The sequence below is a fragment of the Siphateles boraxobius genome, unplaced genomic scaffold (assembly GCF_051911475.1).
Source record: "Siphateles boraxobius isolate OS27281-9 unplaced genomic scaffold, OSU_SipBor_1 16, whole genome shotgun sequence".
NCBI classification, from domain to species: domain Eukaryota; kingdom Metazoa; phylum Chordata; class Actinopteri; order Cypriniformes; family Leuciscidae; genus Siphateles; species Siphateles boraxobius.
Window position 1 is genome coordinate 7,115,310 of NW_027508766.1, and position 26,288 is coordinate 7,141,597.

The 26,288-nt window shown below is 37.8% G+C and overlaps 1 protein-coding gene across 2 annotated transcripts; it reads left to right on the forward strand.

Annotated features, from left to right (window-relative positions):
* The first annotated feature begins 2,654 nt into the window (after positions 1-2,654).
* On the forward strand, positions 2,655-15,027 carry sub1b (SUB1 regulator of transcription b). 2 transcript variants are annotated; one of them, XM_077231321.1, is made up of 5 exons: positions 2,655-2,750; positions 4,081-4,150; positions 4,267-4,386; positions 12,357-12,465; positions 14,669-15,027. In XM_077231321.1, exons 2-5 carry the CDS (start codon positions 4,082-4,084, stop codon positions 14,746-14,748), a joined length of 378 nt encoding a protein of 125 aa, XP_077087436.1. In that variant the 5' UTR covers positions 2,655-2,750; position 4,081; the 3' UTR covers positions 14,749-15,027. The 2 variants fall into 2 exon arrangements, with proteins under 2 accessions (XP_077087436.1, XP_077087437.1); XM_077231322.1 differs by having other exon boundaries at positions 2,671-2,750; positions 4,078-4,150.
* The last annotated feature ends 11,261 nt before the right edge of the window (positions 15,028-26,288 follow it).

The window sequence follows — 26,288 nt, forward strand, 5'->3', positions numbered from 1 at the left end:
AAAGAGTGTTTAAAGTTTGCATGAAACAGAAGTTGTGATAGTCTTTTATTTCCTATTTTGATGTTCAAGTGAAACGGCTTGAACAAGAAAAAAAATGTTGGGTGGGACTTGATTTTGTCCATTAGGAACTGATTGGATCATTGGATGGTTGTGGTTTGCTTGCTGTGATCTCATGTGAGTGACAGGTTGTCCCGCCCTCACGCCAGTGAACACGACATCAGAGAAGAGATGCTGCGTTCAGGAAAAGTCCCTTTCATGCTAGACATTTCACTCTCCGGCCATCGTTGAAATGCCTTTCAGGCAGTTCAGTCATGCAAGTAAAGCTCCTATCTCTCTGAATGGAGAAATATCAAATTCTCAAAAGCTGTTTACTAAGCTTATGACTAAATTTCATATTCGAAATCTGACAAAAACAGTATCATAAATCTGGTTTCATATACTCAAATAGCATTAAAAAGTGTATTTTTCAGACTGGAGCAGCTAATGTGCATGTTCAGTCCTAAGCGCGCATCTCAGGACACTGACTGTTTTTATAGCATCCGGAGCTTCTAACAGCAGCTGCAGTGACGTGATGACTTTATCAATCGGCGATTGGCTTTTTTATTTAAAAGGCGGGACTTATTCCACCACTTTACACGTTGCACTTTCTCCCAATCGAAGGCTGTATCCATTTTCAAAACGCCTGGTCCAATGTGGCTACAGTATAATTTATAAATTCGTTTTTAATTGATAATTAAATTGTTTAATAAGGTTTGTACATACTTTCCATGACAAGGTTCGAGATAAATCTTTTCAACTTACTACTGTAGCTGCCATTTTGCTAGGTTTTAAACAATTAATCAGCAAGCACAAACTATGCAAAAGCGGCAGCACTTTCCGGCACACAGTGTCTGAATTCGCTCACTTGTTTTCATTCACTCTCTCAAGTGAACTATATTAGTGGACTAATGTAGGGAATAGTGAATGAGGGTATGGGGTGATTTCGGACACTCAAACCTGTTGACATTGAAATGGCTCCTCCAAATGCGTCCTTCCTTCGTTTCCCGTGAAATGAAGGGCATAACAGATCTTTCGAAGCCATGCCTACTCCAGAATTCAATGCGCGCTCGTGACGAGAGGATGTTTTGAGAGAAATTGGCGAATTACACTTTTTTAAATGTAAGTATTGGGTTTCAACTTACACAAATATCTAATGATATATATAAAAAAACAAGAACAATCCTCTCTAGGCTAGACCGTCCCATTCAACAACGCTCGGTCCGACCTTCGTGGCCTTCAAAAGATGCAGCCTCTGAATTGGGGCACAGCTATAAAGTCTTTAGTTCAGGGCAGGCCATGTCGTAATTGCATTTTTACGAGAAGACAACACCTGACATTCTACTGTGCATGGCCTCGGACTTGTAATTATGCATTTCTATGGCAACACTATCAAAGCCAATATGAAGCTGCAGCATTCATTCCCAGTTTACAGCTTGTAATTACGAGTTCTACAAGGACGTGAACACTTTTTACAATCTCGTAATTATGACATGGTGTGAAATTAATGCATCTAGATGTCATTGCAAGCTGAAGGGGAAGATTACATGGGCATGTGAATAAAAAAAAGCACAGATAAATCATTTATAATAAATACTTATATCCATAAAAATAATAATAATAAAAAAAGATTTCATGGTGACTTAAAGCATTGAAAGTGTATCCCCACAAATAACATAAGAGTTATTAAACCAAGATTTGTTATTTTCCCACCAATACAACTTCTGGGTATGACTTTTACAACAGCCGAACAATCATAGAAAAATAAGTTATGAGTTTCATTAACAGCGATAAACTCTCTCGCCTTCTCTCTCGCACCCCCCCCCCCCCCCCCCCCCCGGGTCTCCTTTAGGACCCCAGAGTGATCCCATTGGTTCCACTGACTTTTAATGGTCTTTTATAGCAAAATAATAGTATTTTTAGCACCTGATTACAAATCCTGCAAAATCACGTTAGGCTATGATCTATATTGTTTGAAATGCATTACCATTAATGTCTTTTAAATGACATGTTTCATATACTAGCATATAACAGAAGCTATAGTTGTGTAATCAAGCATTTCTCGTTCTCACTGTTTTTTAGTTAGCTTACTAGTCTAGCATATATATATATATATATATATATACATACACCCAATTAGCATGCTAGCTTATGTTAGGTATTTTTTTTGCTTCCAGTTTAGTTCCCAATTACATGTTTCAAATGAATGATGTTTGTGTGAAAAAGCATTTTATTTATTAAAAACATTTTTTTTAGTTGGTATATATATATAATGTAATGTGGTATAGTATATAATAATACTATAATAATTTATATATATATATATATATAAAATTATATATAAATAATTGTTAGACATGGTTGTTTTCCAAAATGAATGTTTTCAATTTTGTTTTATTATACAATAGGCATTCGTTTTATATTTCAAGCACGTTGTTTGTGCACTTAATGTAACCTAATAAACATCATACAATAGTTAAATAGGTAATTATTAGACAAGACACCGTGACAAGGCATTAAGTGGACACTTTTTCCAGGCATTACCGCTTAGGTCTGGGACTCGATTTCTCATGACACCGGTCTGAAGGTTCAATGAGAACTACATTTCCCACAATGCCCTCTAAGACGTTATTAGCCTTTTGGTTGGTTCTTGATTTCTCGACTTCCCGCCGCTAAGCGTGACTGACTGTTATAACCCACTGCACAACGTGAACGTAAGTCCTATTCAATTAATATAAAAGCGAGTAGTAAACCGTCAATTTTAGACATGCACTTGTTAAATGAGCGCACAAACATGAAGAATTATATAAAGACCAATCATACAAAAACGGCATGTGTCATTCAGGGCCTATTTTTCCACCTTAGATTTGGGATACAGAGGCCCTTGATCAGCCCCGCTATAACTGTTACTCGCCGGTGTTTGAACTAACTGTTACATCAGGTAGTCTTGGTTGAACAAACCAATAAAGGAATTTAATATCGTCCGTCCCCGTATGTGAAAGCAAATCGCTGAAGCGTAACGTTAGTCATTATTGATCGGGGAAGCCTCAACTCTGTCTCTTGCTTTATTGGATATTTTATTGGATACGCAGCTAGTTCTGACAGCTTTTAAAAATCTATGCAAAATTCAAGTAGGCTAGATTAAGAAACGTTGAAAATCGTGTCTCTATGGAGCATGTTAGAGCTAGGTAATGTGTGTTGCATGTGGCTTTAGAATGTTTATTTTAGTACTTTTTAAGAACCAATATTGGTCGACTCGTTAAAATAAACCTCATATTCCCACAGTAATAATGGAAACCCTGGGAATATCAGTGAATCTTATAATTGGATTCCAGGTCAGAGAAAGTTTCGAAATTCAATAAAATCTTTAAAAATCTCATGAAACTGTTTGCAATGCCTGGCCTCAGATTTCACCCATTACAATATGTTTATTAATAGTTAGTAGGTTAACCATTACTATTGATAAGTAAACATTTTAAATAATTTGGTATCAGATAAATTATTAGTATGTTCTGAGTAATCACTTGTGATTTGTAACGTGTTTTTTTTTTGTTGCATAGAAACATCATTCTCTAACACTTGTGCAATGATGACAAATTATATAGATGTATGGCATTTGTTGGTATTTCATGATTTGTGTATTGTTATTAATTAACCTATTTTTTTAGCATTTATTTACTTTACATTCAATTTTGGTTGGAAGGTAATTAGAAGATAATTCTATTAAGTTCTGTAATCTCAATATAGCAGGTAGTATAAAGGGCCCATTTGGTGAATAGAGATATAAAACAGGGTTTCTCACACCCTTTGACTAATGAATTTCCACAGATTCTTTAAATGTTTGTGACTGTTCGATAAGGATATAAAAATTAATTATTTTGTTGAGATTGCTTTTCATTAAAACTGATTATGCCTTGGAACATGTATATTCACAACAGAAATGTCCATGGTTTATACGATTATTGTTAGGTTATTTAAGTGGCCATATGGGGGCAGTGTTGAATAGTAGTTTACATAAAAATTATTCTTGTTTGTGTTCAGCAGCATGCCTAAGACTAAAGAAGTGCTGTCTTCCTCTTCTGGCAGTGATTCAGACAGTGATACAGAAACAAAGGTATGAACATGGATTTACACTAATGCATCAAAATTAATTTAGCCTTTGCTGTTGGAAACTATATATAGTATTTTTTAGTTCTGATTTAGTCCTTAAATGTGTTATTTTCACCAAAGGCCAAAAGAAAGAAGGCCAGCGCTCCTGAGAAGCCTGCAAAAAAGCAGAAAAGCGGAGAGACCTCCAAACCGAGCGGCTCTGCCAAGAGTGACAGACACAGTGATGATAACATGTTCCAGGTTGAGTCTTTTTATTATTATTATTTTATTACTATACTATATCTCACTTATTACAAAACAATTTTGCAAGAATGGATGTGAATCGGGCTGTGCGATACGACGATATCGACGATATCGATGGTGTCGCAAAAAACATTGTGAATAACATGGCGAGTGAAGGGTGTCAGAACCGGGTGGCTCCGAGCAGGACCATCCAGAACAAACAAAGAAGCTTGTTCCTAAACAAGGGGCTTCATTGCTGCGATTGTCAAGTTAGCAATGCTAGAACGTGTGCGCCTGAGGCGTTGGCGCGTTCACGGGAATTTTTGTCCTTCAGAGGAACCTGTTACTCCGTAATTTATGGTCATACGGATAGAAGCAAGAAATTAATCACAACTGTAAAGCTTTTGTAAAATACAGAAAACAAGTGCGATGCTGTTTTCTGCCCACTTAAATGTAGGCCTAATTGTTTGACAGTTGGTGACATATACAGTAGGGCTGAACGATTAATTGCATTTGCGATAATATCGCGATATGATGAAATGCGATTTTGTAACCGCAAAAGCTTCGATTACAATGGTCATGTGACACGCGAGAGAAAAGCAGTCTGCAAATCCATAATCAACTTGGCACGCTACGCATAGGTCTGGCATACAGGAAAGAACAGTTTATTTTTTATGTATGTGATATTGTGTTATTTATTCTCTCTCCAACAATTCTGGATTGATTCAGAGAATTTCAGAATCGAATCTGAGCTTAGTTTTTAAACACACATGCGTGATGACGCTGCGCGTGCTTTAGAAACAACCGTATTCTGCTTGCTTCTAATTTCTCTCTCTCTCTCTCGCTCTCTCTCTCACACACACACACACACACACACACACACACACACACACACACACACACACACACACACACACGACACCGCTCGAACCTTCCCAAAAATAAGCTTTCATTAAGTTCGGGGTTTAAGCGAGGACAGTCGCGGGCTTCATTGCACAGGTTTTGCCACTTTGATGTTACTCTTGCAGTGCGCGGTCTTGGCCGCTAGGGGTGTGCCATATCATACCGTCCACGATAATACCGGTATACATTTTTACATGATAAAAAAAGTGTCATATCGCGATATCAATGATATAGATGACGATTTAGCAATTTCACAAACAGCTTGAGTGTTCAGCGGGGCTGCCGACGCGCGTCTTCTCTCGCGCGCGTTTAGGAGTCGGGACATGACTGAATGGTCTCTTGCACAATCGGGCCATCAGTGCAGCGTAACTAAAGTTTATAATTTTCAAGTCTTCTTAATTCTTATCAGTTTAAACATTCAAGCGGTTTTAAACTATCCAGTAAGCTTCTCGCGCACTCTCTGAGAGAGTTGCACTGCGTGCATACATAGAGTACAGCTCGCGAGAAACTAAAGTTATTTTTCGCGGATTATATCGTTTTAATGGGGGGGAAAAACACAAAATTGTGTCAAACTTCCGGTCTTGGTAAGTATACTCATAAACACAGTCGGTTATGTATAAAACGCATGTGACAGTGTGACAGACAGTATAATGAAAACTGCAATGGATCCGTGCACTAGCTGTAAAAGTGACACCAGCCATAGGCTATGCGTCTGTCATTAATGTTGTCGTCAAAACAACAAAAGATAGCTTTAATTGTAATGACTGAGAATTATTAGCCTATGTATTTAATTTAATCAGGAAACAGAACTAAAAGACTGTGTTATTTTACATTTGATTACTTTATTATGTTTCTGTAGTATTTCTGAATACTGGTGTTAGACCTACACACATTTAACATTTAATTCAAAGATTGAAATCAAGCTTCCTTGTGTTGTGTAAACTCTTAACAACAAAATTACCACATTGTAAAAACGCAATGAGTGAGCAAACATTTAGGTGAGATAAACATAAGAAAATTTTCAACAACAACAAAAAAAATGTTTATATCGTCATAAATATCATCATCGCAAAATATTCTTGGAATATCGTGATAGAATTTTGAGGCTATATCGCCCACCCCTATTGGCCGCCGGAATTTTCCTTACAAATGCCTTTTGGAATGCAGTTGGCATTAGGGCTGCAACAACTAATCGATAAAATCGATTATAATCGATTATGAAAATCGTTGTCAACGAATGTCATTATCGATTAGTTGGTCTGCTTACGTCACGGGGAGCGTTTACTGGTACGCACACACACGCAAGGTCTCTCTCCCTCAGGCGCTCTGCCGAGCGCGCGCGCTACACGGTTTGGAGCAGTCTCTTCTGTCTCGCTTGCGCGATTTCGGGAGTTTGAACTAATTCGCGGGCATCAGGGAGCCGCAATCAATATGCGGGAGACTCCCGGGACTTCCGGGATCTTGGGATGTCTGTATTTTGTCTCGAGCATCAGGTTGCGCAATCAGTTCGCTCGCAACGTAAGTGATGGATTAAAATAGCGCTACCGCAGAAATAGGTTAAATTAAAACGGTCTTTACAAAGCGAAGCACTAAATATAAAGGCAGTTAATAACAGCAGCAGTAAAATATTGTTTTTTAGTCACTGTACTCAGTGGTTTTCAGCGAATGCTTGTGCACTAATGCATAATTTCTCCTGTCCTTTACTCAAGCCTGGTAACGTTACCTCCATTCCGTTCTCTTTTTATAGCATTTGTCTACTAAGTTTTAATTGTTTTTCAAACGCGATCTACTGCGGCTCTACGTTCACACAATTGTTTTCAGTCTTTCTATATTTATTTAATCAATTTATCCTTATATTATTCTTTTATATATTATATATAATATATATTATATTCTTTATCCTTATATTCCTTATATATAATTAATTTTAAATAAAAATTAAATGAATTATATATTTTAGATGTTTTTAGTTTGTTTTTAGTTCAGATATTCACATCTGAACAACATGTCTGTGTAAATTTGTTTTAACAAAAATTGTGTTAAAACATAATATGTTGGATATCATTTTTTTAACAATAATCATGTTTGTCAACTTGCCATCAGCAATTATCATTAAAAACAATGCAAATATTGATATTAGTAAAACTCAATGTGTGGCTTTTGCACTTTTTAAAGTACACTTTTACACATAAATACCCTGATTTACGGTTTTATTTAGTTATAATAAAAAAAAAATCTAATTTAATTTCTATCCGATTAATCGATTTATCGAAAAAATAATCGTCCGATTAATCGATTATCAAAATAATCGTTAGTTGCAGCCCTAGTTGGCATATATATTAAAATTATGAAAATCACTGAGAAAGCGGCTTTCATTTTAAAATACTTACGCGCGCTTTGTGAAGAGCGCTCGTGCATGCGGCTGTGAGCGACTCATTGGTTAAATGTACTTGCATCTCAAAATGCTTTTGACGTGAAATTAATGTAAACACGGTCAGTTATATCTTAAACCAATAGGACAAACTACATTTACAATTTCAAAAGAGATATGTGCATTAGTGTGAATGCAGCTTATCGTATAGGCGGAAAATCACTCCAGGTCTTGAATGGAAAACGTTCAGACAGCCTACTTTTAAATACTGAAAGCACTCTTTGTTTATTTCAATGTAATGTTTTTTTTTGTGTTCCTCTTTATTTACTAGCTTTTATATGTTGAAGCTATATTAGTTTATAGCCCATTTAAAATTCTTAACATGTAATTGGTTTAATTAATATATCTAAATATTTATATATTTAATGTATGTATATTTACACATGTAATTAAATACATATTTTAAGTTTTATTAAGATTAATTAATAAGAAAAAAATTAGATCGGATAATGAGCTGCCTAAAGATTCCCATCCCTACTGTACAATGATTTATTGCTTGTCTTTGTCGACTAATACAGAAGGTAAAGAACTTAAAGTAATCGCATATTAAATCGCAATCGCAATATTGGTTAAAAAAATCGCAATTAGATAATTTTCCAGAATCGTTCAGCCCTAATATACAGTATATCCTTGGAAAAACTAACACCAGCGCATTGCCGTTGAGACTTACCTATGATGACTTGACAGCTGAGCTCAGGCATTTCACTCACGTTGGATAGGCTATGGGTCAATATCACATTTGCACAGTCTGTACTATTTGAATTCGTGATTGGTTGCCTGGCAAATTAAAATATTTAACAGAAAGATAAAATAACGTTATTAACCGATTAATGGCCATTTCAAATAAGCATGTCTGTTGAGAACGATTAAATTTGATTTTGTTTCAAGTCGGTCGCAGCAGCCCTGCGGATCACAAAAGCTGCTTACAAATCTTCAGTTCTCATTCTGCTGGGTCTGTCTGCTGCTTTCGACACTGTGAATCATCAGTTCCTTCTGTCCACCCTCTCATCACTGGGCACCACCGGAACTTCCCTCCACTGGTTTGAGTCCTATCTCACAGGTAGGTCCTTCACGGTCACATGGAGTGGCGAGGTATCCAAAGCACATCAACTGACCACAGGGCTTCCTCAGGGTTCAGTTCTTGGACCCCTCCTCTTCTCCATTTACACCACATCACTGGGACCCATCATATAGGCACATGGTTTCTCCTACCATTGCTATGCTGATGACACCCAGCTCTACCTCTCATTTCAACCAGATGATCCCACAGTAGCTGCACGTATCTCAAGCTGTCTGGCGGACATCTCGGCATGGATGAAGGAACATCACCTGCAGCTCAACCTGGCAAAAACTGAGCTTCTCGTTCACCCTGCCAATCCATCTCTACAGCATGACTTCACTATCCAGCTAGATTCATCCTCAATCACCCCCTCAAGGTCGGTCAGAAATCTTGGAGTAATATTTGATGATCAGCTGACCTTCACAGACCACATTACAAAGACAGCTAGATCATGCCGGTTTGCAATGCACAACATCAGGAAGATCAGGCCTTTCCTAACTGAGCATGCAACACAACTTCTCGTCCAGGCCCTGGTTATTTCTTGGCTTGATTACTGCAGTGCTCTTTTGGCTGGACTTCCATCATGTGCAACTAAACCTCTACAAATGATCCAGAATGCTGCAGCCCGTCTTGTCTTCAACGAGCCCAAAAGGGCCCACATCACCCCTCTCCTCATCTCTCTGCACTGGCTACCACTCGCTGCTCGCATCAAGTTCAAGGCATTGACGCTTGCTTACAGATCGACCACAGGCTCAGCTCCCTCCTACGAGTCTACATCCCTACCAGACGGTCAATGAGCGACGGCTCGTGGTACCATCTCAGAGAGCCACAAAATCACTCTCCACAACATTCTCATTCACAGTTCCATGCTGGTGGAATGATCTCCCCAGCCTCGTCCGGAATGCAGAATCCCTGACAACATTCAAAAGACAACTGAAAACTCATCTCTTCCGGGAGCACTTAACATATAAAAATAAATAAATAAAATAAAAGCGTCTGCTAAATGACTAAATGTAAATGTTTCGGTTTCTGGGTATGTTCCTGTCAAAACTTCGTTCTTTTTGTTTTCGTTCATTGAACAGGTTCAGAGCCCTGATTGCTTTTAAACTTGAAAGTACAATGTTTACATTTGGTATTTTATATAGCAATATTTTATGTTGGGCCTGCAATCATTTGTTTTCGAAAAGTGTTTTATATTTCATTCATATTTTATATTTCTACTAGGGCTGCAACAACAAATCGATAAAATTTGAATATTTAAAGAGTTGGCAACGAATTTCATTATCGATTCATTGTATCGCGCGATTATTACGGCAGTCAATAATCCGCAGAGATGTTTGAGAATAAATAAATAACGGTTGTGTTGAGTGCGGAGTGGAACAGATCTATGAGGTGCCGGACTGGACAAAAGCGAAGCGAACTACGCGAGCGCGAGAGAGATCGAGTGTGTCCGAGATTGCGCGCAAGAGAGACCGGGTGTGTCTGCGCGTGAGCGACAGTGCGCAAAAGAGACCGAGTGTGTCTGCGCACAAGAGAGACTGAGTGTGTCTGAGCATTAGTAAATTGGTACATACTACATACATAGTAATATATAATTACTATATAAGAGGCATGTAAGTTCGATAAATGGACAACAATATAAATAAAAACAACAATTAAATTATTACCACTGAATTAGCAGACTGACTTGAATCAGATAGACAGAAGATGAAAACACTTTCTTTTCTGTCCCAAGTACCTCTACAAGGGGAATATTTTTTCCACAATTTGCAGCACTGAATTTGTCAATCTTTACTCGAAATGCCTCAGAGAAACTTCACTGTATGCTTGGAAAGGATGATCTGCAAAATACTTTACACACCATAGGAGGTGGTCAATCCATTGTATTTGTTTTTTTTGATTATTTTATGTTGTATTTATATTTTATATACATTGTATTTATAATTAATATTAGGATACCCAAGAGATATTATCTTCTGTTATAATTATTATTGCTATTATTATTACCTATTATCCATGTACGAGACTTGTCTTTTGTGTGCATTTGCTTGTCAAATAATGTCAAACATTTTGTTAAAGATTATAACAGCTTTGACAAAAAACAAAACGCAAGTTGTGAGTGTGTCCATGTGTGAGTGTGAGAGTTTGTGAGTGTGTGCGAGTGTAGTGTAGAGAAGTTCTGATCATTTCTGATTTGTATTTTTCTTTATTTTTTATAAATTATTTATTGTTCTGACAGCTCCTTTTAAACAAAAATGTATATCTTTTTGTCCACTTTATTTTTAAAAAGCCTATATATTTGGCGGATGTAAAGCATACATGTGTATGTTTTTTGTGTTAGTCCATTTTTTTGCACTGTGAATTTGCACTGTCAGTTCTGTTTTTGAATAAAGAGTTGGAAACTAATGGTGTTTTCCCCCTTTTTTCTTTTTTTCCGATTCATCGATTCATTGAAAAATAATCGACAGATTAATCGATTATTAAAATAATCGTTAGTTGCAGCCCTAATTTCTACATTCTTAATCAAACATTTGCCCAGGAGTTCTAAATAAAAGGAGAATAAAATAATCACATTAATTTTTTGAGTATATACTTAATATACAACTATTCTTTTAGTTGATGTATACTAAAGTATTTTCCATGTGGTAAATATATATATATATATAAACTATTAATTGATTGAATTTACAGAAAAGGATCTATATCGTTATCGGGATATGAGATTTCATATCATTTCATATCAAGTCATATAGCCCTAGGTGTGAATCGACACCGGTCGCATGATTGAATTTGATAATAATGATCTTGTCTTCGATTCGATATCACGTTTTGTTGCAATATTGAAAGTTACAACAATGCTAACACCCACACACGCAGACTCTTGCACACACTCGCACACACACGGATGCTATGAATGTTAAAATAGTGGGTGCATTTTTTATTACTCGCTTTTGTGTTCGTCTTCACCATTTTATGCTAGCGAGACAATAAGTGCATATGTGATGGATGACGTCAGAGAAACGTCAGTAGGCTATAATGGATTATGGTCTATTACTGCATCGATGCAGATTCCTCCGCATTGCGATGCATTGTAGAAACGATTCATTTCAACACCCCTATTTGCAAGTAAATACATGGGCATGTAATAGTGATTTGACATGAATGATCTTACTGACAGTTAGCAATAGTTTAATACAAAATAGAAATCTGTGCTAGCAAAAATTTAAAAACAATTGATGTATTATTGATCTGTTATGCAGACTTTTTCAATGGACTAGTCAGATAACATATTTAACCGTAGCATATCGTCTATTTTTAGTTTCTTTGTGTCTCTTTTCAATTCTTTGTTGTTTTGGTTTATTTAAAGGCAAAAACTCCTACAGAATACACATAAAGGTTGAATATAGAATATGCATAAAGGTTCTGAAGTAATTTTGCATTGGAACCAGCATTTTATACTATGTTTTGATGTTCTTCAAATTCTTCAGTGTTTGACTCTAATCAGTGTTATTGATTAGTAGTGATAAATCTGATATTTACTGTTCTTCAAATTAATTGTCATTTGTGGTTGATTCATGTTCTGATATGTGGCAGATTGGGAAGCTGAGGTACGTCAGCGTCAGGGATTTCAAAGGCAAGGTTTTGATTGACGTTCGAGAGTACTGGATGGACCAAGCTGGTGAAATGAAGCCTGGAAAAAAAGGTAGCTATGCAGGCATTTCTTTTTTTCTATAGTATATATAAATATTAGTGCTGTCAAATCGATTAATCATATAAACCATGGTTTGAGTTATTAAAGTTTTCGTTTACATAATGTGTATATATATTATATTTATATATTATATATGTCTGTGTGTGTATAGTGTGTATATACATTCATACACATATTTATACATTTATATTTGTGTGTGTATATGTTTATATATATACACAGACATGCACACATATATTATGTAAACAAAAACATTTATGGTAGATGCGATTGATCGCAATCTAGGACCATATATATACAGGTCCTTCTCAAAAAATTAGCATATTGTGATAAAGTTTATTATTTTCCATAATGTAATGATAAAAATTAAACCTTCATATATTTTAGAATCATTGCACACCAACTGAAATATTTCAGGTCTTTTATTGTTTTAATACTGATGATTTTGGCATAAGGCTCATGAAAACCCCAAATTCCTATCTCAAAAAATTAGCATATCATGAAAAGGGTCTCTAAACGAGCTATTAACCTAATCATCTGAATCAACTAATTAACTCTAAACACCTGCAAAAGATTCCTGAGGCTTTTAAAAACCCCTTCTCAAAAAATTAGTATATTTCATCCGACCAATAAAATAATTGTTTTTAATACAAAAAAAAGTCAACCTTCAAATAATTATGTTCAGTTATGCACTCAATAGTCAATACTTGGTCGGGAATCCTTTTGCAGAAATGACTGCTTCAATGCGGCGTGGCATGGAGGCAATCAGCCTGTGGCACTGCTGAGGTGTTATGGAGGCCCAGGATGCTTCGATAGCGCCCTTAAGCTCATCCAGGGTCTTGCGTCTCTCAACTTTCTCTTCACAATATCCCACAGATTCTCTATGGGGTTCAGGTCAGGAGAGCTGGCAGGCCAATTGAGCACAGTAGTACCATGGCCAGTAAACCATTTACCAGTGGTTTTGGCACTGTGAGCAGGTGCCAGGTCGTGCTGAAAAATGAAATCTTCATCTCCATAAAGCTTTTCAGCAGATGGAAGCATCAAGTGCTCCAAAATCTCCTGATAGCTAGCTGCATTGACCCTGCCCTTGATAAAACACAGTGGACCAACACCAGCAGCTGACATGGCACCCCAGACCATCACTGACTGTGGGTACTTGACACTGGACTTCAGGCATTTTAGCATTTCCTTCTCCCCAGTCTTCCTCCAGACTCTGGCACCTTGATTTCCGAATGACATGCAAAATTTGCTTTCATCCGGAAAAAGTACTTTGGACCACTGAGCAACAGTCCAGTGCTGCTTCTCTGTAGCCCAGGTCAGGCGACCTGCCGCTGTTTCTGGTTCAAAAGTGGCTTGACCTGGGGAATGCGACACCTGTAGCCCATTTCCTGCACACGCCTGTGCACGGTGGCTCTGGATGTTTCTACTCCAGACTCAGTCCACTGCTTCCGCAGGTCCCCCAAGGTCTGGAATCGGTCCTTCTCCACAATCTTCCTCAGGGTCCGGTCACCTCTTCTCGTTGTGCAGCGTTTTTTGACACACTTTTTCCTTCCCAAGGACTTCCCACTGAGGTGCCTTGATACAGCACTCTGGGAACAGCCTATTTGTTCAGAAATTTCTTTGTGTGTCTTACCCTCTTGCTTGAGGGTGTCAATGATGGCCTTCTGGACAACAGTCAGGTCGGCAGTCTTACCCATGATTGTGGTTTTGAGTAATGAAACAGGCTGGGAGTTTTTAAAAGCCTGAGGAATCTTTTGCAGGTGTTTAGAGTTAATTAGTTGATTCAGATGATTAGGTTAATAGCTCGTTTAGAGACCCTTTTCGTGATATGCTAATTTTTTGAGGAATTTTGGGTTTTCATGAGCTGTATGCCAAAATCATCAGTATTAAAACAATAAAAGACCTGAAATATTTCAGTTGGTGTGCAATGAATCTAAAATATATGAAAGTTTAAATTTTATCATTACATTATGGAAAATAATGAACTTTATCACAATGTGCTAATTTTGAGAAGGACCTATATATATATATATATATATATATATATATATATATATATATATATATTTCTACTTTGACCTCTTAGTCAAACATCTTTAAGTACAGGTAAAATATTTCATTTCAAATATTTCTTTAATTTGATTACTGTCTTATAGTTGTTTTTGTTCTATCAATTGTATTGAATCACACTCAGGCATCTCGTTGAATCCTGAGCAGTGGAATCAGCTGAAGGAACAAATGTCGGACATCGATGATGCAATTAAAAGACTGTAAGATCACTTTGTGCAGTGAATGGTTGGCTGGTTCTTTTTAGTGTTCCATACTTTGGTACATGGGGACTTAACAAAATGTTTCCTGTTTCAACTTGTACTATATGTATGCTGTTAAATTTGAAGAGACTTCTTTTGTTATGTTATTGTTAATTTCCAACAGTCTGCTGTTAAATTTTGATGTGTGTGCATAAGTCTTGACTGGGTGATTGTTATTTTAATAGTCTAATAGCTGCATTCTTCTCGTATTCTGCCTACACAATAAAGGCTTTTTTGGTTTGGAGCTTTCAGTGTGTCATTTTGAGTATGAATTAAATAGTGTGCTTACTAGCAATAAAAATTTAACCCATGTTATGATGTTTTGTTCCCTAAACCATGTTAAAATGCTGATTTTTAAGCTCAAACTTGTTGTGATCCTGACAATTAAAAAAAAATTGGCAATGGGTGACCTAAAATGAAGGCGTTTGGCACTTTAAGATACTTGTTGTGTCCAGTCCTGAGTGCTTGTGTGTAATTCGCTCGCCTTCGCGTGGGAGCAGGAATTACAATGTTCCGTACACCCACTCAAATATAGACCAGACTCCAGAATAAAAACAGCCCTTTCACTTGACTGTCCAGAAGAGCCATCTTGCATCAATTGCATTTGCTGTCTAAATTAAATCAATCTTAAATCATGGTAGCCACTGTATTGCCAGCATGTATTTGAGACAATATGGTTTATGGTGTTGCGTGCAAAGGAAGCATTATTCAGACGGTTTCCGTAAGAGGAAACCACAGTTTGAGCACAATTTATTTTAAGATTCAGAGATCCAATGTGAATAAACAATTTATTTGTATATCTTTTTTCTTTTCAGAACTGGTTGGCTGAGCAAAATCCTATTTTACACATTTAGTGCAAAAGTGGTCAATATATATATATATATATATACACACACACAGGTCCTTCTCAAAAAATTAGCATATTGTGATAAAGTTCATTATTTTCCATAATGTAATGATAAAAATTAAACTTTCATATATTTTAGATTCATTGCACACCAACTGAAATATTTCAGGTCTTTTATTGTTTTAATACTGATGATTTTGGCATACAGCTCATGAAAACCCCAAATTCCTATCTCAAAAAATTAGCATATTTCATCCGACCAATAAATGTTTTTAATACAAAAAAAGTCAACCTTCAAATAATTATGTTCAGTTATGCACTCAATACTTGTTCGGGAATCCTTTTGCAGAAATGACTGCTTCAATGCGGCGTGGCATGGAGGCAATCAGCCTGTGGCACTGCTGAGCTGTTATGGAGGCCCAGGATGCTTCGATAGCACCCTTAAGCTCATCCAGAGTGTTGGGTCTTGTGTCTCTCAACTTTCTCTTCACAATATCCCACAGATTTCTCTATGGGGTTCGGGTCAGGAGAGTTGGCAGGCCAATTGATTACACTAATACCATGGTCAGTAAATCATTTACCAGTGGTTTTGGCACTGTGAGCAGGTGCCAGGTCGTGCTGAAAAATGAAATCTTCATCTCCATAAAGCTTTTCAGCAGATGGAAGCATGAAGTGCTTCAAAATCTCCTGATAGCTAGCTGCATTGACCCTGCCCTTGATAAAACACAGTGGACCAACACCAGCAGCTGACATGGCACCCCAGACCATCACTGACTGTGGGTACTTGACACTGGACTTCAGGCATTTTGGCATTTCCTTCTCCCCAGTCTTCCTCCAGACTCTGGCACCTTGATTTCAGAATGACATGCAAAATTTGCTTTCATCCGAAAAAAGTACTTCGGACCACTGAGCAACAGTCCAGTGCTGCTTCTCTGTAGCCCAGGTCAGGCGCTTCTGCCGCTGTTTCTGGTTCAAAAGTGGCTTGACCTGGGGAATGCGGCACCTGTAGCCCATTTCCTGCACACGCCTGTGCACGGTGGCTCTGGATGTTTCTACTCCAGACTCAGTCCACTGCTTCCGCAGGTCCCCCAAGGTCTGGAATCGGTCCTTCTCCACAATGTTCCTCAGGGTCTGGTCACCTCTTCTCGTTGTGCAGCGTTTTTTGCCACACTTTTTCCTTCCCACAGACTTCCCACTGAGGTGCCTTGATACAGCACTCTGGGAACAGCCTATTTGTTCAGAAATTTCTTTGTGTGTCTTACCCTCTTGCTTGAGGGTGTCAATGATGGCCTTCTGGACAACAGTCAGGTCGGCAGTCTTACCCATGATTGCGGTTTTGAGTAATGAAACAGGCTGGGAGTTTTTAAAAGCCTGAGGAATCTTTTGCAGGTGTTTAGAGTTAATTAGTTGATTCAGATGATTAGGTTAATAGCTCGTTTAGAGACCCTTTTCGTGATATGCTAATTTTTTGAGATAGGAATTTTGGGTTTTCATGAGCTTTATGCCAAAATCATCAGTATTAAAACAATAAAAGACATGAAATATTTCAGTTGGTGTGCAATGAATCTAAAATATATGAAAGTTTAATTTTTATCATTACATTATGGAAAATAATGAACTTTATCACAATATGCTATTTTTTTGAGAAGGATATATATATATATATATATATATATATATATATACATAATATACACACATATATATACACACATATACACACACACACACACACACACACACACACACTGCTTTATAAGTATCAAATGCATCTTAAGGTTTGAACATCAAGCTTTTTCTGTTTCACTGGTTGCACTTCAGATGGTGGTTACTATGGAGATCCAACCATGGAAGTTGATTTTAGTTTCTGAGATGTAATCATTTAATGTTTTGATTCAGATGGAACCTACATTTCACTCTTTTACCTTTTATTTCTTTGACCAAATGCTGGCACAAAGCTAAACTATGAAATATCAAGATAAAACCATCTTTTGACCCCCTGCGCACAGTCAATAATGAGCGTAAAACTAATGTTCGTGTTCAAAATTCCCACGATAAGAAATCGAAACATTTTTTTGGTGGACACAATAAAAGTCTGAGTTTGACATAGTGCTCATGATTTGATAATCCAAACATCAGTTAATTGCTAACACGTTCTGAGTTTTATACAGTAAAGTGCCTTAGATTAAAATGGACCATGCACATTCATACATGTCAATTTGAAAATATTTAATGTCATACAAAATAAAAACACATCACTAGGTGGCACCAATGCTCTATTGAAATTAAAAATTTTCCTGCTAGTTTTTAGACACAATAAAACCATATTCAACCTGTCAGCGTTTTGAACAATGAAACAGGTTTTTTTTTAAAACGACTGATACATTGTAGAGTACACATTTCCATTTTATAAATTTAAGATCTTTAGTTCTACTTCATGACTATCAATATAACAATTCTAATAACAGTGTGTCAGTGTGTTTGTGACTTGCTGATGCAAATTTTTTTCCATCACATGTTAGTTGTTGATAGGAAAGGAATTTGTTTCACAACTCTTGGCAGTGCATCAAACAATGCATGAGAATTTCCTTTTCCATCAGTGTGTGATAGATATTTCATATGAACACATTAAACTGAGCGATGTGGATGTCATGAGGAGTCACATTTAGTTGTTCAATTAGAATGTGTTACAAGTTGTGCTTTGGTCTACAATCATTTTAATGAAAGCACAAACATGGTGCAAGATCTCTACCATCTGTCCACTAAACAGGAATCGGTGGAATGTCCCTGATAGCTGGAAGCGGTTTTAATCGCCCATGCAAACCTGAATTTTCTTTGATTTCTTGTACATCACTTTGATGGTTTTATGATGGATGGAGGAATATGAAGAACATCCTGCAAAGAGAAGCCAAGCGGGTGTGTTGCACTAGTTTACCAGTGGAACACTTTAGGTCACTGATGCCTCAAAAGTCCAACATCTGCTTCCATTTGAAGGGTCTGCTGTGAGCCTGCCGATTGAACATTGGTGTCTGTGGTTCTTGGACTGGTTCATGTGTCATTGAGTATTGCATTGCATATTTCAGTGCTTGAGTTTCAGGTTATGTTTACATCTGGACATGGGAATATTCTGGGGTGTGTAGCTCATCTTTGGGCTAATATCAAACCGGCGTGGATTTTACAGAAGAGAATAACGCATGAGGAAACCCTTTCAGCCCAGTTTTGATGGATGTCTCAGCCTCTGTTGTTTTACTCCATGGTGGCTAATATAACGGATACTGTTTCATGGAAGGAATTTGTTCTTCCATTGAGATGTGAAATGCATATTGATTACGGGGCGCCTTGAGTTTCCTGTCCGTGACAGGGATGGTATTGGCTGAAACCCGCTCTGGCTGTGAACTATGGTCGGTTATTGCCAATTTGTCTACAGTTGAATTATCTTTACAATTGACAAATTATATTAAAAAGTTTATAGGCCAGAATCCCTCCTCTTGACCCTCTTGCAAGGATAAAATCATTCAATCACAAGCGCGTCAGATGAAAAACAAGTCCACGTAGACTTCACCCTGGCTGAAGTGTTCTTGCTCTCGTGCATTTCTGCCAGATGTACTGTCATTCTGTGTATAGCACTAATCATACAATTGAAAAGCAGAGAGTGAGTTGGTATTCTGGCTGGATTCATGGAATTCCAGAGAGTGTCAGTTTAATAATGGCTGCAGTTGTCTTTGGCATGTATACGTACTGCTTACATGTGAGGTCAGTATTGGTGAAGCTGCCACAGAAGTGAAGATCGATCAAAACAGGCCCTTTGTCATGATTAATGAGTATAACCCCAAAGGTGGTCAAGGAATCAACCGAGGATGAGATGAAATACTGCTTTGCCGACTGTAATGATAAAACAGACGTTCCAGCTTGAAGAATCCGTTTGATTGCAGTTTCATCTTCAGCTTTATGGATTCAAATCAAAGAAAAATTATTATACACATAGAACTCTACTTGTAAATGCTATCTTAGTTCATTAAATATCTGACTTTTGGGACACCAAATCATCTCTTAGTAAATATTTTTGTAGATTATTCATCTGAAAATACTTACAGATCTGTTACTAAGACTTTTGAATGGCAAATTCCATCAAAGAAATAAAAAACATCTGCAGTTTAAGAAAAATAAGCTTTTAGTACTGTTAACTGTAAAATTCAAAAACCTGACTCAAGTGTCTTTTATTGTGTCCTGATCAAAGTTCTGTTGGCAGAATTTTGCTCAGGCTTTGACTGGAGTGGAACACATGCTGAAGTGTATTTCATATTTTGTATTGGAAGTTTCATTCTTAACACAGAACTTAGATGCAGACATGGCTGCTCATGTTGGCTGGAGAACAGTGAGGAATGTAGTGGGCTCGTTGATAACTTCTATCCTCTCAGCTGGGGCTTATACAGCCCCTTGCGTTGGCTGCGGGACCCCGCTGAGCTGAACGTCTCTTAGGTTAGCTGGAGGTGCCCTCAGCTCGACCTGACTGTCCACATCGCCTCGTAAATCTGCCTGTCCTGGACCAACACTTTTTGTTCAGAATAAAGGTTGTTTGCCAGGATTAAGTTTCACCCTCAGACAAGTTGTTTGGGTAGTCAGTAGCGTTTAAATGTGCCTAAGGGTATTGGAATGTGTCAGCCATTATTTCACAGCTCTTTGGAATACTAAATTCTGATTGGTCAATCCATGGCAACAACGCGGTGCATGTCAACAGCAGTGAGAGAACTCCACTTAGCGTCGCTCCAAACACTAGAATGCCTCAACTTTACGATGTGTCTGTAGCGATTGTGTTTAAACTATGGTCGTTTTCAGTACACAGCCAGCATAATCATCATGTATATAAACAATTATAGTCGGAATGGTGGTACACACTTTATTTTCAAATGTCTAAAATAAAATTTCTATACACTTTTGTTAACCCAGCCAGTCAGTTAAAGCATCCAAATTGCTTTTGAAATCTGAATGCTATAAATTCAGCAGAAACTCCATCACATTGGGCAGATGTCAATGATGTCACTGCCTACATCGATTGGCTGCCACCTAGCTTTTTTGGCCTGGTATTTGCATAAAGTATGCATGAAATCAAAATGGTCAATTCTTTTTTTCTTTTTTTTTGAGGGGAATATTGCGGTATTATTGTAAATTATTTATTCGTGCACATCTTTTTTTGTTTTAAATTCATGTGCCCTCTTATTCTTTAAAAGTGTGGTAAACAATTTCTGAATTGGATTGGACCGAGCACCACAACATACTTGTAGCTAGTCAGCAGTAGGGGTGTCAACTCATGATGGGAGAAGAGAGAGAGTGAGCTGAGCAAGAGGGAGATTTGAAGAAAGACTTTAAGAAAAAGAGATGGCTAAGAGACATTACAAAAGAGAAAAGGTCAGAGGAAAAAATTACTGTAAAAAGGAGGGTTATGATCAGACAAAAGCTTTAGGACCCGCGTTAATTTTAGAAAAGCTTTCCAGTGCTGGAGAAACATAAGCAGGAAGGCGTGAAAGCGGACACCAATGGCGCTTTTCCACTGCATGGTACGGTACGGCACGGTTTGGCTATTTTCCACTGCATGGTACGGCTCGGCTCGGTACGGCTCACTTGTGGCGCTTTTCCACTGCATGGTACGGTACGGTACGGGCCGCTTTAAATGGTACCACCTCTGTTGAGGTTCCAAGCGTACCGTACCGATACTAAAATTTGACGTGAAAACAGTGCAGATCACTGATTGATCAGACAGAAAATCGTAACTACCAGCGTCATTGTATATACGAGACATCAAACCCGCTAGATTTAAATAGCCAGTAACAGCCACCGCTGTAGCACCGGTTTTAAAACTAGGCTACTTGCTTGAAGAAAAAAAACTTCCAAAAAAGAAATGGCTAAATCGTGGTCAGTGGACGAGAAATGCAGACGTTCCTCTCGTTGCTTGCCGAGAAACGGATAAACTAACGATCAGTCATAATCCCACCCACTTTGAATTGGTAGGCCTACTAACTGCAGTGGAAAGAAACCGAGCTAAAGCGAACCGAGCTGTGCCGCGCCGCGCCGAGTCGTACCAAGCATGTGGAAAAGCGAAGCGAGCTGAACCGTGCCAAGCCGAGCCGAACCGTACTGAGTCGTACCGAGCCGTACCATGCAGTGGAAAGCGCCACAAGGTTGCGCCCCTCCCTATTAAAAAAGACATTTCTTCTCTTCTCTATGTTCACTGGCGTGAGGGCGGGACAGCCTGTCATTGACATGAGATTGCAAACGACAACGATTCAACCATCCAAACAATTCTCCGGTGGACCCGCCCTACATTTTTTTACTTGTTCAAGATGCCACATATACATCACAAAAGGGAAGAAAAGACTATTGCAACTGACGTTCATCCAATGATCTTTATGGTGCGCTAACACTGAAATGGAGCGATCGAAACGGAGTGGGCATTTTTAACTCATTCCTTTGGGAGCCTAGAAACATGTTTGTGCAGTGGCTTGTGGAAGTGGTGAAAGCATTGAGAGCGCCCGAGTGCGTCCAAAAGTTTATGCAAACAAGGAGATATTTGCAGTTGTTATATACATGCTAAATAATACAGTTTGGACATTGTGAATAGGATTATTGTGAATAGACCAGTTTAAAAAAGTTGATTAAAATGACAACTAATCTTTATTTTAGGAATGCGGATACAAAGCTTAGATTTTCCAACTGTACATTAAACACACACTGTTCCAACTGTACATTAAACTGTACATTAAACACACACTAGTACAGACCCCAAAGAGCATTTGTTGTAGCATTTTGAGCGACAATGAGCGGAGCTGTGGCAGTGTATTGTACCCGTACTGTCAAATCCCACAATACCCCTTTGCTCGTATAAGAATAAATGGAAAACATGCGCTCTACTTGCTCACTCTGTGCCAGTGGACAGATATGCATTGTATGATATGCAAAAAATCGGCACTACTTTCAAGTTTATTTTTGCTCTGTTTTTCTTTTTCTGTTTATGTCTGTGTTTCTAGGTTAGCTTTCTGGTTTGTTCATTAGTTCAGTTCTCCTCTGTTCCCTGCCTGTTTGTTGTCAGTTTGGTTTGTTCGTGGTTACATTTTCTCCTTGTCATTCTGTTTTGATTCTTGGATTAAAAGACCTATTTGAGTATCTCATTCGTCCTGCGCTTCATTACAGTCCTGGAACAGATGGATTTAGAAGCAGCCTTCATTGATCTTCACCACAAGGACTCCCTCTCAGGGAACACTCCCTCAAATTCTGACCAATCATTGGACTTACAAGAGATGAGAAACTACTCATGGAGGGAAAACGTTCGCCTCTGTATGTGTTCATTCCAAAATCCTGCTCCATTCTCAAATCCAGCTCCATTTCAAGTTCCTGCTCCAACCCATGAGCCCACTCCAGAGTCCGCTCTTAAGTCGATTTCAGTGTGTGATATCAAAGAGTCTATTCCAGTGAGTGATATCCAGTTGGTCTGAAATCCCAGAATCCGTTCCAGAGTCTGAAATCCCAGAGTCCAGTCCAGAGTCTGTTCCAGAGTCTGAAATCCCAGAGTCTGTTCCTGCTCCCTGGCTCCAGTTTAATGTTTTGATTCTTGTATTAAAAGACCTATTTGAGCATTTCCTTCGTCATGCGCTTCATTACAGGCACTGACCGTGGCACGTCTCTCATATCATACAGCAGATTAGCTTTCTCTTATTTCATACAAATACTTATTTTACTATCAATGGGAGGAAGAGCAGTACGGCCAAAAATCTTGCCTTCTAAATAAAAGAGCCAATTGCTGATTGTCAAAGTTATCATGTCACTGCAGCTGTAGCTCCGGTTGTTATAGAAATAGTCACTGTTCTGAGACGTGCACTTAGAGGCCAATTCACACCGCACCGACAGATGGCAACAGACACTTTATCATGTTTTGTCGGGTCTGTTGGCATCTGTCAGTGCCGGTCGGAGCTTGTTTTTGCTGACTGAACATGCTGATTCGAAATTAGAATGTCTGAGATGTGATGTGCTGTAATCTGGTGACTGGTGGCTTTAGTCTGTCGGTGCAGTGTGAATAAATCTGAGGACTGCACTGTCGGAATTTTTTTTTTTCATGATTTGAGCTTTTAGAAAGAAAATTTATGAGACAGTTGTTAGATTTCATTGGTAATTTCAAATATGAAATTTAATTGTAAGCTTTGGAAAAAGCTTTGGAGAATTTGATGTTTCCCCATTCAAAGAGATAGGAGCTGCATTTGCATGACTAAAATAGCTGTCTGAGAGGCAATTCAAAGATGGCTGAGTGAAATGACTTGCCTTAAAGGGACGTGTAGGAATTTCTCCCATCTAGCGGTGAAATTGTATTTTGCATTCAAACGAATTGTGCTTTTCAAATGCGTGTTGCATCTACGGCAGCTGTTATGTACCAAAAAGCTATGACAGGATGTCTTCTATTAGTTTTTTTCTTCTATCTTCTATTACTTCGTCGAGTTTTCCTTCGGAAAATATATTCTAATCTAATTTCTAGGTTACAAAAAGTAAACTTACAAACCTTGTTTTTAGCGCCTTCTCAATTTTACTCAATAGCTGCTATCAGAGGTGGGAGTAAGTCACACATGTGCAAGTCACAAGCAAGTCTCAAGTCTTAACCTTCAAGTCTCAAGCAAGTCCAAGTCAATTTTTTATAAAGGCAAGTCAAGTCAAGTCAAGTCACTGCCTTATGTCAAGCAAGTCAAGTCAAGTCGTAGCTTGGGTCACAAGTCACTGGCAAGTCATACAAACGTTTGACGATTTCACTGAATTTATATATTAAAATAAGTTAAAAATACAGAAGTTGTGGACTATGGTTCTATTTGCAACATTTTTTTTATATATGCATTTCCACATATAGCTGAGTGGTTACTACAATAAAAATCTAAATGTAACTGAAATTAGGCCAACATTAAAGCATGAAAAAATAAATATGCCTCAAACATTGCAGAAGACCATTAAAAGGTATTAAACATTTTAAAATTCAAGTATAATTCCTATGCGACCAAAGGCATTCTTCAAACTGGCTTCCCCTTAATACAAGTTATATATTTTTAATTATGAAGTTAAAACCGCCAATAGGTGGCGCCAAATTACCGTATTAATGTACGAGTCATAGAAGCATTCATTTAACTTATGTTCAAAACGGCAGATTCGTTCTGGAACTAAGCAACTAGGTCACTGAATCACAAATACGCATAACTCTTTCTGTGGCTTGTTTGGAACTATTGTCATTGGAGAAATCGAGCAAAAACAGAAAATATTTGGAATATTAGGCTATGTCTAAATGTCACATCACAATTCACTCTTTGTTTACTGAACTGTTTTATAAAATCATTATCACATTCGCAATCACGTCAATATTCTGGAAATATTTTTAAAATATCATATGTTATAATTATGAAAATAACTCATACTAGGGCACTTTTTTCCACCACATTTTGAATTTTGGGTGCAATATTAATTCTGCTGGCATTTTGATAACATCTAATAGATGTAACCCCTGATAACATCTAACCCTACTTTAAGAGAAACATAAAACACGACAAAACATTAACAGTTTTCTATGTTGTTTTTTTGTCTTTGGAAAGAACTGGCTTTAAAGCATGATTTAAAAAGAAATGTGGCAAATGTTATACAAAACATATGACATCATTAATTATCATTTGAATATTGACAACATTAAGCTACATTTGAAAACATAATTGTGTATAAGGAGGCATGCTGTTTTGACCAATATTCTCGATTTAAAGATAGTCAAATTAACTATAACAAACAGGTTAAACAAGCCATATCTTACTTTTAGACGTGGTGAATGAAGTTCGACTGTTCGAGGTTGTGATGGTCGTCCGATATCCCTTGCCAGTTATTATGCGTACAGCAAATCTTCTTGTATGAATATAGTCAATTTCTAGTGTTTATATCCAAAAAGAAACGATGCTGGGAGATGTTTTTGTATTTAGCGCGCTCACCGGGATGTATGTTTTTTCTGGGCTTGTGCAGTGTCACGCAATCGCGCAGAATCTGATGACTGGCGTCAATGGTTCCGTTGCTTTCATTTTGTTCATCAATTGATGTTGTGATGATAAATGTATATCAAGTCATTCTCGAGTCATACAGTTCAAGTCAAGTCAAGTCTCAAGTCATTGGATCTCAAGTCAAAGTCAAGTCGAGTCATTTTTTTAATTTAGTCAAGCAAGTCTCAAGTTCTTAAATTTGCGACTCGAGTCAGACTCGAGTCAAGTCATGTGACTCGAGTCCCCCATCTGGCATGGCTGCTATTCATCAAAGAGCCTGTTTAACTTTTAACTATAAATGTTCTACTGTCTATATAATAAAGTACACAACCAAGCAATGAAAAAAAGCATGTAATTAAGACTGTAACATTGAGTTACCTGTCGAGGAGAAAGCAGGCAACTTCAGTGTCTCTTTTGAAATATTTCTCCTGCATTAGCTCTTTCCACCTGGAAAAAGCTATCCCGACATTGACTCTTGTTTTTTGTAATCTCCGGTCACGTTTCCTTTTACATTCAATTTTGGACTTTTTTGGTGACAAGGATTTCTTCTCCTGTGGCTCGGCATATGTATGGTCCGCCATTAAAAACAACAGTGCAATGCAGCCTTTTAAAGTTGCCGAG

What these genes read in the sequence shown, in the direction of transcription:
- sub1b (XM_077231321.1), top strand. Translation starts at nt 4,082, where the DNA reads ATGCCTAAGACTAAAGAAGTGCTGTCTTCCTCTTCTGGCAGTGATTCA. An exon ending in ACAGTGATACAGAAACAAAG is followed by an intron (nt 4,151 to 4,266) that starts GTATGAACATGG and finishes TTTTCACCAAAG; the next exon opens with GCCAAAAGAAAGAAGGCCAG. An exon ending in AATGAAGCCTGGAAAAAAAG is followed by an intron (nt 12,466 to 14,668) that starts GTAGCTATGCAG and finishes AATCACACTCAG; the next exon opens with GCATCTCGTTGAATCCTGAG.